General features: G+C 44.2%; 1 protein-coding gene and 1 long non-coding RNA gene across 16 annotated transcripts in view; one reads left to right on the forward strand and one right to left on the reverse strand.

Annotated features, from left to right (window-relative positions):
- Nucleotides 1-12,075, reverse strand: part of PRG4 (proteoglycan 4) — a 120,821-nt gene extending 108,746 nt beyond the window's left edge. For 8 of the 15 annotated variants that reach the window (XM_083156762.1, XM_083156760.1, XM_083156761.1 and 5 more), the window contains exons 1-4: nt 11,829-12,030; nt 10,233-10,355; nt 5,536-5,652; nt 5,089-5,202 (exon numbers count right to left, since the gene is read on the reverse strand). In XM_083156762.1, the coding sequence (XP_083012888.1) occupies nt 5,089-5,202; nt 5,536-5,652; nt 10,233-10,355; nt 11,829-11,850 (376 nt within the window). In that variant the 5' untranslated portion in view covers nt 11,851-12,030. The other 7 variants (XM_083156765.1, XM_083156757.1, XM_083156767.1 and 4 more) reach the window with 5 other exon arrangements.
- Nucleotides 12,076-12,172: 97 nt separating this feature from the next.
- The window catches only part of LOC146025600 (uncharacterized), a 56,798-nt gene continuing 55,700 nt past the window's right edge, over nt 12,173-13,270 (forward strand). Inside the window, exon 1 of the long non-coding RNA XR_014454247.1 lies at nt 12,173-12,232. This is a non-coding gene — a long non-coding RNA (uncharacterized LOC146025600). The remainder of the gene's footprint in view (nt 12,233-13,270) is intronic.

A 13,270-nucleotide genomic window follows, 5' to 3' on the forward strand; every position in this document is an offset into this window, starting at 1 on the left:
CAAATTAATTGTAATATTAAGAGTATTCATAAGGTGCTAATGGGGGAGATGCTTGAAAGAGAAAATGCAGTAAAAACTCAGGTATCAGGGTTTTTACTGCATTTGCATATGCTCTAAAGCCTGCACGCATAGGAAATCGCCAGCTTTTGCTGGCGATAACCTGTAGAAACCTATGGGCTTCTCGCCACAGCACTGTGTGAGGGATCCATCACAGATCCCTCCCAGCATGCCATGTGGCCGGCGCCATCACTCTGCACAAGCGCAGAGGGACTCTCGGGTCTCATACCAGGAAGTCCAGGGACAACGCCACATTGTATATGTTGCATATGCGATTAGTATCCAGTGGCGTAACTACTGTAAGGCAGCCCCAGCAGCCGCTTGGTGGAGCAAGCAGCAGTGGGGTCTGTGTGGGTGCCAGCACCCGCTCGACGCACCGACATGCTGCTGCCTGCCGCTGCCAACTGACTGAGCACTGGAGGCGAGTCAGCCACAGCGCTGGTGCAGCCATGGCAGAGATGACAAATCCCCCCCACTGATTCAATTGACTGTACACAGAGTCAGCTATTGGCTACTGTGTACAACAAGATGGGCAGGCGGATGGGCGTGCTAGGGTGGCCTGGGATGCATCAGAGCCAAGGGAAGCAGCAGTGCCTGCTGGTCTCTCTTCCTCCCTCCTGCTTCAGCTTCTCCGTTATGCGTGTGACGTCATCACATCACACACTGGGGAAACACGCTGGAGAGTAGACTTTGGGGAGGGGCACCACAAACTTTTTGGCAGGGGGAAGCAAAATTTATAGTTACGCCACTGTTAGAATCTATGTGGTAGCCGGCGGAGGGGGGTGAAAAACGGGTTGCGGATGTTAGAACATTCTGCAAAATGTAAGAGCCCCTGGTACACACATATGCTATCATGCCTCCACCATATCATACTGAAAGTTTGAAAGTTCTTCCCCAGCATTAAAGCCGATGCAAGATAAATGAATTGCAAAGATGTATGTACTCCAGAGCCATAACTAGCGAGCGGTACAGTCATACATGGGAGTCACCCTCGCGTTTTACATGACAACTGCAGCCAGTAGTTTTTTTGCAGTGGTATCTGTAGAGCTCTACTTCCAAGATTTAGCAGCCTGACACCCTACTGTGTGTCGTGGGTTTGGACGAAAGGACCGAGCACAAAACGCATTGCTGCTCTGAAACGGCGTAATTTCTTGTGAAAGGCAAAGTAGAACACTTACCGCTTACAACATTAGCGCCCATTACCAATTACTATGCAGTACCAACTAACCAAAATTTCACTTCAGTTTTAAAATGATTCTGTAAAAGAGCAATTAACCTTACCTGATAAAATATGGGGTTTATACATTTATAGGTTTGATGAACAATCGTAGGAACAGATATTTAAGATTTCCAAATCAACCTATTGGCACATTCTTCAATGGCTACAGGATTCATGAGGCCAGGTGTCAATTTGAGCGTTTTTATTTGCCCTAAATCTGGATCCTAATTGCAATTTTTAAAATGAAGCATGTACAGATTTCGCGATACAGCTTTGGTATACTATTCCGTGCTCACCATTTACTTGTTCAGCTGCTCCAGCCCGCTACATGGACTGTCCCGTATTTGTACCCTTTGACTTCCCTCAACCATAGCCTATGTTAAATTCTTTATTTTCCATTTTGCCTTACTTACTTTGAGTGTTAAAATACAGTTTAAGTTCCTCTAATCCATAGGTTCTCAAAGTCAGTCCTCACAAGTGAAACAGTTAGCTCCACCTGTGGATCTTTTAAAATGTGTTAGTAAGTAATGAGTGCACCTGTCGGGTGACCTGGAAAACGTGAACTCTGTGGGATCCTGAGGACCGAGTTTGAGAACCACTAATCCAGGGATGGGGAACCTTTGGTCCTCCAGCTGTTGTTGAATTACACATCCCAGCATGCCCGGCTATAGTTTTGCTATTTGGCTATGTTAAAACTTTTTGCAGGGCATGCTGGGATGCATAGTTGAACAACAGCTGGAGGGCCAAAGGTTCCCCATCGCTGCACTTATCCATGGATGGGGAACCTTCGGCCCTCCAGCTGTTGTTGAACCATACTTGCCTACCTGATCCTCTCCATGAGGGAAAAAATGCTCTGTTCCTGGACTTCCTGGTAATGTATGATTGTGGTGAAACACCGTTCTTATTAGTAAACCTGTTGAACTGGTTAATTGGTAAGAAATGTGTTTCACCACAGGTGATGGCAGTCATACATTACCAGGGAGGTCCAAGAACAGAGCATTTTCTCCCTCATGGAGAGGGTCAGGTAGGGAAGTATGATTTAGAGCACTAACAAAATGTACTTTCCACTAAGTAGCATGTGTTATTGCAGATTACACATACTATACAGCACAATGTAATCCAGATTTTTGAATGCTTAATTTCTGCAGGGATTTTAATATCTTTTAAATTACCCAGAATCATTTGAATTGGAGCATGTTGCAGCAGGCAGCTACAATTATGATTTTCAATTGCCACTTTATCAATACTGGACAATACTAGTGGCAAGGCTGAATGGTATACGCTCATTAGGTCGACAAATATAAGGTCAACATGTATTGGGTCAACCACTGAAAAGCAACATGGCTTAGGTCGACACATAAAATAGGTCAAAATGCCTAAGGTCGACATGTTTGGAAGGTCAACACAAGCATTCGGTCAACAATGGCTAGGTCTACTGTCAAAAGGTCCACATGGGCAGGCAGGTGGTATTTAATGCCCCACCATCCACTAGGGCATGGAGAAAGAATAGAATAGTGTGCCTGAAGCATGGCGAGTCATGCGAGGGGACGTGGTACACTTTTACGGTGTCCATGTTGACTATGTCGACATTCGGGACAAAAAAACCTGCAAAACCATGTCAACCTTTTGACTAATAAATACAATAATAGAATAATAATAAGCATTAAAAACATTTTAAAATGTAATTATTTGAAGAGAGTAGTTAATCCCTGCATACACTAGATAGCACTAAGTTTTCCCTCCAGTTGAACACCCATTTCCACCAGAGAGAGATCCTACAGTATGTAGATATATTTTGAAATAATTGAGAAAATTACCTTTTATTTGTTATTATAGTGTTATGATTTCTAATACGGGGGCAGACCATGGGAAGACCGAGACTTACCAATAGTGAGATGTCCTCTTTTAGATTTGCTTTGGATCTGTACTAGTCATGTGCTTGCTAAATGCATGTACACAGTGACCGGGTGGGGAGAAAGCAGGAAGTGATCAGTCTCTTACTTGCTTTTCCCTCCGACTGGCTGGCATCTTTCAACACACCACCATTGATTTTTCTCAATAATAGTTTTGCAAAATGTGTGTCTTTTAATTGCAGAAGTGCGCAATTACTATTGTAAGCTATGCCGAGGGCACATTCAATATGTTTGAAACAAAAGAGTGAAGAGCTCAGTGTTTCTCCACTGTTTTAGTGTTTTATAGACAGTGCAAACCAAATTCTACTGATAAGAAGTCAGAGAGAAGTCTTTAGTACTTTTATAGAAGGCTCTAAGTGGGAAATATACTAATATGGGAGTTCAGATGAAAGGTTGCTATGGGCAACCAATCAGATACTATCTATTATCGGTACTCTTTACTTAGAAGGGCGCCCACGATTTTGATCGTGGGCATCGTTAGTAAAAAATCTCGGGCATTGAATGCACTAAAAAATCGGGTGCGATCAACCGACGAGATGCCCGAGATTTCCCATAGGGAACAATGTTAAATGTCTCAATTGACCCAATTTTCCTGTTCAATGCCTCAATTGACCCGATTTTTCCATAGGAAACAATGTTAAATGGGCCACAGAGGCCAAATAGGCACCCTGAAGTGTATAATGGCCACCCGAATTGTTAACGCCACCCCACGATCAACGTCAACCCGATGCGTGGCGAGCGGCGGCGGTACGCGTCCTACGACCTTTTCATACCCCCACTATCCACGTCGGCGTGGAGTTGAGAATAGAAAGTGTGGCGAGCGCAGCGAGCCACTGAGCCCGAAGCGTGGCGAGCATACGCGGACAGCTGTGAAGCCCGCGAGGGGACGCGGATACCTGTGAAGGTATCCGCGTCCCCTCGCGGGGCTCGCTGCGCTCGCTGCGCTCGCCACACTTTCTATTCTCAACTCCACGCCGACGTGGATAGTGGGGGTATGAAAAGGTCGTAGGACGCGTACCGCCGCCCCTCGCGGGCTCGCTGCGCTCGCCACGCTTCGGGTTGACGTTGATCGTGGGGTGGCGTTAACAATTCGGGTGGCCATTATTCACTTCAGGGTGCCTATTTGGCCTCTGTGGCCCATTTAACATTGTTTCCTATGGAAAAATTGGGTCAATTGAGGCATTGAACAGGAAAATCGGGTCAATTGAGACATTTAACATTGTTCCCTATGGGAAATCTCGGGCATCTCGTCTGTCGCATCACACCTGATTTTTTAGTGCATTCAATGCCCGAGATGGCCGCCCTTCTAAGTAAAGAGTACCCTATTATCTTCTAGAAGGTTCTAAATAAATAAGAAGTTGATTCTGATTGATTTCCCATAGTAACATGCCATGTGAAACAGAACTCCAATCTTAACAAATTTCCCCCAAGCACCTGATTTTTCACACACAAAAGGAAATGTAGCAATTTCTATTGGTGGTCATCTGTCTGATTACATGCATGATGTTGTACTGACTGGTGATTCCTTAGTCACCACCACTGCTTGCGCCATAAAAAAAATTATACTAGCCCATACTAAATACACCCCCCCCACGACCCACCCTAAGTCCTCAATGTTAGTATATGCAGTATTGCAGCATTTATGTTATGGGCTTTTTATAAGCCAGAATAATTAATAGTCAAAAGTCAATAAATAGGTAAGCTATGGCTATCATATAACTCACAGGTACTGTACTCAAACTAGTCCCATTTTATAAAGTCACCTGTGAATTTAAAAGAAATGACAGTTGATACACACCTGTGCACCAGGCACCTTGTACCTGTGGGTGACCTGGAAACGTGGCATGTGTGGGGTTATTTGCTAAATATGGTGTAATAATTGTATATATTTGCCTCTACCTTTTGGTACTTCATCCTCTGGCTTTTTAGTGGGTTCCGGAGACTTATCTCTCGGTTCAGGTTTGGGAGTCTCAGTCTCCGGTGATCGTGTAGATGGCTGTCGTGGAGTTGGTTCTTTGGCGCAAAGAAATATTAAATATTAAAGTCAAATTCTGAAACCTAGCCTGAAATGTCAATGCTATAAAATAAATAATAAATCAAAACATTTAAACTTTAGAAGTACACTGACAGTGAGATATCAAATAAAGGATAGTACTCTATTATAAAACTATTGTATATGGTTAGGCTTTATATTTAGTACATAACCAGAACTAAAAATATTATTTCCAAGCTCCTTTATTAGAGTAAACATGGATAATGCTTTTCATTGCCGTCATTGATGACTTCATGCACAGAAGGTAGTCACCGATAGCTCCCATATAAACACAGCAGTATAATGCTACTTACTTGCACAAGCCGTTTCATAGTCTGGACAGCACTTCCCAAAGTCTTTGCAGCCCGGGTCACAATCGCATGCCTGTCCTCTTATAAAGCCCTCATGGCATCGTCCTTTGCATGAGTTCTCTGCATTAAATATATTCTCCATCAGTAAAATACAGTATGGGCACGTTTTCCCACAGCCAATTTCCATCAGTACATTCAGCATTACCAGCCCTGAGAGTCACCGGGATACGGTCACTGGGTCACCAAGCATTAGGTTGAAATGCATTAAGGTCGACATGACTGAAGGTTAACAGGGTCATAAGGTCAACATGGAGTTTTTTACTGTTTTTTGCGCCGATATGTGATGACAGGCGGTATTTCATGCCCTACCATCCACTAGGGCGTGGTGGGAGAATAAAATAGTGCCCGAAGCATGGAGAGCACAGCGAGCTATGCGAGGGGACGCGGTGCTACGTTGAGTGTGTTGACATTCGGGTCAGAAAACAGTGAAAAACCCCATGTCGACCCAATGACCTTTTTGACCTAACCCATGTCGGCCTTCCTGCATGTCAACCTTAATGGATGTTGACCTAGTGGTGTCGACTGAATGCTTGTAGACCTAGTCCTTGTGTACCCAATGATCCCATTCCGAGTCACCTTACCACCCTTCCTCTCAGTGCTTTCCTCAGTCAGGGCCGGGTTAAGGGCCTCATGAAAAAAATATTCAAGGGCTTATTATGAGAAGTGGAGGAGGTGGGGCCAGTGCCATGTAGGCATGCAGGACCCATGCCCCAGTGTCTGCCTAAATATATAAAAATACACAAAAATGTAATAATTATGTGTAAAATAGGAATGCAATTTTAATACTTAGGATTTATGGCCGACCATGTGGCCAGATGGTATCTGGTGATCATCATGCTGTCATGATGGTGGGCCTATTTTAATCTGGAGGCCTGGAGCTCCAGCTCCATCCACCCCATTATTAATCTGGCCCTGTCCTCAGTGACATGTACCCTTTTTTTTTCTCAGTTATGTTGATCAGGTGACTGCTTTCCTTTTTATTGACAACAAAAACTAAATAAAAAGTGCACCTATGTGAAGCTGCACGCACAGGAGTATGAGAACAATACCAACTAGCTCTGGACTGAAGCATACATAGCAAATAATTATAGATCCTACAGTAAAGGTACCCATACACAGTGAGATTTTTCCAGTGCGTATTGAACTATCTCTCATTGCATCGGATGCGATTTGTGTGCGATGTGATGCGATCTGATGGCAGTACAGAAAGTATGTACTGTGCGATGAGATGCTCGCGGGAGTGCGCATCGCATTGCACGGTGCAATCGCACCGTGTATGGGCACCTTTAGGCAATTCCCAAATACAGGTACAACCCCGATTTTCCGGAAACCGATGGTCCGGAACCTCTTTTAATCCGGACACATCGGGTGCCAGGGGGAAGGTAGGAGTTAATGTGTTTTGTCTGTAAAAAAATTTGTGGGAGGGCTTAGGACGCCAGCAGAAGCAGCAGGAGGGCTTAGAAGGGAAGTGGGAGTGTATTGGAGTGCGGAAGGGGAGAGTAACGCTGCGGGGAAGGGCGGCGCCGTGCTGATTAGATGAGCCTGAGATGTGCTGCGGAGGCTTGTAATCATTATACAAGCTGCGGGGGGTTGGGGAGGGGGGAATCAAGCTGCGGCGGGTCTCCCTGCATACAGGGTACACCACCGAAAATCCGGCAAAATCTGTAATCCGGCTCAGTGCTGGAACCGATGATGCCGGAAAATCGGTGGTGTACCTATAGTATGAGACTCACATACTATACAGCATCCATTCATTCATTCATTCATTCTGGTCTTCACCCATAATACATAGATCTCATCAATGTTCAGAAGAGATACTGGGTGAGATTTAATAGGATGAAAGATTCAGAAAGTGAGAGATTTGGTAAGAAATCTCCAGTTTTTTAAAGCGGCAATCATTTACACTGCAAAACCATTTTGATTTTGCAGTGTAAATGATTGCTTCTTTAAAAAAACTGGAGATTTCTTATCAAATCTCTCACTTTCTGAATCTCTCATCCTATTAAATCTCACCCATAGAGTTCATTAAAAATAATTTGCATTTAAAAATTATTTCATAAAAAGAGTAGACAAGGCAAATTCCTGACAGTAATTTACACTTTTGTTTTGGTTCTGCAATTTTCAGATGTTTCCTCCAACAAACACAGTTTAACCCTTTGAGTGCCAACATCTCTGTGAGATGCCAGCATCGCTCACATTTGTTATATAAATTCAAATAAAACATGTTGTGTAAAAAACAGTTTATATTTCCTGTGTATAAGGTAAACATTACAGGTCATTATGATGAATAAAATTGCTTGCTTAGCAATTTCACATCTATTTTGACAAATTCCCTTGGCACTTAAAGGGTTAAAGACTTGTAACGTATGTGTGAATTTGTTGATAATAAAACCATGAGGGTGGCCCAATAGTAAGGTAGCAAGACCTCTCACATGTTCTCTATTTTAATATCACACCAGGCCATAGCAGGTAGACCACTACTTCCCTCACAGCCATTAGACTGCACCTTATATCAGTCATACTGTCCCTTTTAGGTACAGAACGACGTGCCTTATTCAGAATTGAAAGCCGGACAAATTTGTTCTCAAAATGGGAAAAACCAGTTGGGGCAAATGTAATGTACAGGCCCAGTTAGATTTGTGCGGGGGATGGTGAAACTGAAATCTAAATTGCAATGTAAAAATAAAGCAGCCAGTATTTACCCTGCACAGAAACAAAATAACTCACCCAAATCTAATTCTCTGTGCATGTTACAATTTCCCCACCTGCAGTGCAAGTTTCGTCCATTTTGAGAACAAATTTCTCATGCGATCAAGTCTGAATTAGGCCCCTATGATCACACTATGTCCCCTATGACAATGTCTCTGACAGCCCCGCCATATTACAACTGCTGTTGGGACAATATTACAGATATAAGGCAAAGTCTTATGGCTGTGAGGGGAAGCAGTGGTCTGCCTGCTCTGCCCTGGTGGGAAATTCATCCAAAACATAGAACTTTACACAGGTGAGAGGTCCTGTTCCCTTACTTGTTGAATCTCTGTCATATATACAGTAGGCATTTTAGAAAATCCAGAATGAAAAATGCGAAAATCCTACGTTTACAATGACACATCTTACCTTAAGTTACATTAGATGATGCTTATAACTTACATGGGAATGTTTGCCCATCATAACATATGTGTATAATTTACAAAGCATATATTAATAAAATACATTTTTTTTGTATGGTTGTGTAAATTGGCTCTAAGACCATATTATACAATATATTGAATCTTTCTTCTCCTTTCTCTTGGATGAGATTGGAGAGCTTGGTAAATGATTATATAAATAGTGTACTGTAAAAGAAACTGTCCAGCAGTAAAACAGATAAATGACAATATAATATAACAGTAGCGATGCCTTATATATACTGTAGTAACATGTTGTATTTCATTTCTAATTTCATGCCTTTTCCTGCATACTGTATTTTATTTTCTCACTTTAGAAAGCCATTTCCCAGCCCCAGAAAATTACAAATATGAGAGTCTACTGTATTTAAAAACAACAGAGATTTACATTTCTGACATTGGAGTGATATCCCTGTTTCCTGAGAAGGATAAACTGTTTTAGACATATCTTATGTATTTAAGACCAGTGGGTGTAGCATTGTTGTGGTGGAACATGCTGAACCTGCAAGTGATTCATGTCAAAAAAAAATTTGTGTGTGATTTATCATGCGTGATTCAGTTCTGAAACATGTCTATGATGTGCTGTCGGAAAAAACTGTGAGGATGATCACAACGCCGGCATCTAACAGACGCAAACATTGCCTATCTTTCAGTGCAGCCATAGAAAAGGTTTGCAGGGATGTTGGGCTACTGACATTTTTGAGGATGTGTGCACATCAAATACACATTTTGCCAAGGCATAGGCATCTAGTGCATTTTTAGATGTGTTTGACTATAACTTACAGTATGCTAATTCTCCCCATTGCAAGAACAGTTAGTTCCACCAAATAGAATTAGGCTAATGTACCTGTTCTTGTCCTGCTGAGTATGTAACACAAGATTACAGAACCGTTATCATATCAACTGCTGAGTGCCATACATTAGTTTAACTGACCCGACATATACTGGGTCACCTCAGCCTCCATCCCAGTGTTTAGCTCCACCCCTCTCTGGAAATCCCCTCCTGCAAATTGTGTGTTTTCCCCTAGATCCCCTGCATGCAGACCCTGTATTCATTTCTTGAATACTCACCCCTGCATTGGTAGCATTGCTGCACAGAACACCCAGCGTTTCGCACAGTAAGAAAATCACCAAAAATAGAACCCACATGCCCCAGGCATGGGCACTAGAATCTAGCACAGCACTAGGGTATCCTGAAATGCCAACCTCAAGTCTATCAGTAGGCCTATACCTGAGCAGTCCCAACCAGAGCGTTACTGCCCATTGTTGCCCTGCCACCTCTGCATGATATTATGAGCTTAGGGGTGAGGTTGGCCCAAGTTAACATAGAGAAATGTTATGGCATTGTCAGTATCTATGAAGATATTGTTGCTGTTTTGGAGATGTGTGAGATGGTTCCATATGTGGTTTAACATAACTATCGAACTGTAGCAATTTAATGGTATAATATTTGGATTTGGCCTTATAAGTTACCTGTTGTGCAAACTGACTTGTAGTCCGGACAACATTCCATGTAAGACATACAGTTATAATCACAATGGCATACATCAACGCGAAGGTACCCTTCTCCACACCTCCCAGAACAGGAGTCTCGACCTACAATTAAACAAAAAAAAAACGCAAACTGTATTACTGCAAAACAAAAATGAATTACTGTACCAAGTAAATATTACAACTTATATCATTTAGAAACCTTGTACTATATTATTTAATTGGAGATCAAATATTTTAGACAATTCTACCTGTATTTATCATTGGGGCTATGAGAGCTTATGAAGAGCTTGTGTGAGTGACTATAATTTTCACACACATGAACATGTAACTACATCCCATACCCAACACATGAAACTGTAGCACATTATTGGAAAATATTAAATGAGAAAAAACATTATGAAAGCAAGGAGAGATAAAAGTACAAACCAATTCTCGACCTACAATTAAACAAAAAAACAAAAATATTACAAATTACTTAGTTCAGAGACCTGTACTGTACTAAATTATTTAATTGGATCTGTGCATGTCACCTTTGTGACTAATAAATCAAGCAACCTGTAAATATTGATTTTTCATGTGATCTGTAAAATTAAATATTGTATACTGTACATACCACTGCATTTTACTGCAAATAAAAATAGAGCGGGAGATATGGCAAAGCTTGAAGAGAGATCACAAAGTACCAATCTGTCATCTCCTACTGTAAAGGTGTATACACACTATGGGGGTGTTCTATCCCGATGATTTTTTTTCGGGTGCCGGATGACTCACTGACAGTTGGGATTCTGACAGTCGTTTCTCTGACAGTCAGAATCCTGACTTACACAGTCTATTTCCACTCATGGGGGCCCACAACCCCCATGGAGGGAAAACAGAATAGCCCACAAGAGGCTGGAATGCATTCACCCCCCTGTTGGGCTTCTGACAGTCGGGAGACTGATGTCGGTGAAACGACAGCCGGAATACCGACTGTTGATAAGTTATCCTCCTGCCAGCACAAACCTTCTGCTCCCACTCAGAGTTGGGCCTAGACAGACCCAGTCACATTGCTCCTGCTGTTACAATACCATAACTGAGATAATACAGGTGACTATGGTAGGTTTGAGATTTGGGTGTGTGTCTGTGTGGGGAATGATGCTGGGTGCAGGACTAAAGTATGGGTGGGTGAGATAGGATGCTAGGTGGAGGGATGGGGTGTGGGTGTGTAAGGGAGGTTGAAGGGCTGGGGTATAGATGTGTGAGGCAGGGTGCTGGGGTATGGGTGTGGACAGGGCCGGCGACAGGGGGGGGTCAAGGGGTACATATGTGACGGGCCCCGGCAATCTGAAGGGCCCCAGAGCCCAGCCTTGGCCCGTCTGTATTACCCCCCCGCAGCCGTCTACTGTGCTGTCCCCCGCTCGTGTCTGTGTGCTGACCACTGTTTCTCTCTTGCTGTGTGTATGTCAGTGCCTGCAGCCGGCACTGACAGCAGTAGTCAGAGGGACCCGCTCATATTCACAAGCTGGTCCCCGCTCACTGTCAGCACCGGCTGCTGCTGCCGCCATCCTCTCACCCTCCCTGTCAGGCTCCCACTACCTGTCGGTGCGCCCGGTAACATGTGGGGACAAAGGGCTCAGCCACTCTGCTGCTTAGCCCAGCCACAGAGCCTCTATCCCCTCCCTGCACCCTGGTCAGCGCTGCGCTGTACCCAATCAGTCCAGTGCATTGATTGCTGCTGGGCAGCTCACAGTGGGAGATGGCCGCAGGGGAGGTGTATGCAGGGCAGAGGCATGCGATCGGATGCAGGAATCTGTGAGCAGCTGCTGTTTCTGACAGCCTCAGGTTCCTGCTCACTCCCCTCCTTCCGCCCCAGCACCCGGCAGCCCCGCCCCCCGCCTGAAATGTAATAAAAAAAGAAGTGCTTCCCCCCCCCCCCCCCTCTTCCCTGTGATGGCCAGTGGGAGAGGCAGATTGGAATGCACTACAATGAAACATGTCATGTACGTATTAATCTTCTGTGTGTAAATGTATATATGTATCCTGGTGAGGGGGGTTAATAGTGCTTGAGGGGGTGGGGGCCCCCAGAGATATTAGAGTATAGGGCCCCAAGGTTTCTGTTGCCGTCCCTGGGTGTGGAAGGGTGATTATTGCAGGGCTGGGGTATGGGTGTGTGAGGGCGAGTGCTGGATGCAGGACAAGGGTATGGGTGTGTGAGAGAGGGAACTGGGGTATGGGTGTGTGAGGGAGGGTGCTGGGCTGTGGAATGGGTGTGTGTGAGGGAGGGTGCTGGGTGCAGAACTGGGGTATGGGTGTGTGAGGGAGGATGCAGGGCTGGGGTGTGTCAGGGAGGGTGCAGGGTTGGGGTATAGATGTGTGTGTGAGGGAGGGAGCTGCAATCTTATTAGCTGGTGACACATCACCAAACCCAGGCCCCAACCACCTGTCCCACTCAGATTTTACTGGTTGTAAGCCTAGAAATTCAGCTAACCTCATAAATATCACATGCCTCCCACCACACACCAAACAACTTAAATGTGCCCTATTGATGCACGCTCTGTTTGCAATAATTTAACATCCATCCATGACCTCTTCATCTCTCACAACTTCAATCTGCTGCCCATTACAGAAACCTGGCTCACACAATCAGACACAGCCTCGCCTGCAGCTCTGTCACATGGTGGTTTCCACTTTACTCACACCTCCAGGCCCGGTAACTGTAAAGGAGGAGGGGTTGGTATATTCACATACTCCGTTCTACCACCAGTTCCTTCACTCACATTTACATCATTTGAAGTTCACTCTATTAGGGTTTTTTTCCCTGTCTCTCTTGCTGCTATCCATCTCCCACCTGGGCTTCCCAAAACTCAATTTCTAGAAGATTTATCTGCCTGACTCCCCCATTTTTTATCCTCTGACATCTCCACTATCATCCTGGGTGACTTCAATATTGCTATTGACAGTCCACTATGTTTGCATCCAAACTCCTCTCTCTAACCTCCTCTCTCGGCCTCTCCCAGTGGTCTGATGTCTCTACTCAT

Source organism: Crinia signifera, chromosome 8 (assembly GCF_055691185.1).
Source record: "Crinia signifera chromosome 8, ASM5569118v1, whole genome shotgun sequence".
Lineage (NCBI taxonomy): Eukaryota > Metazoa > Chordata > Amphibia > Anura > Myobatrachidae > Crinia > Crinia signifera.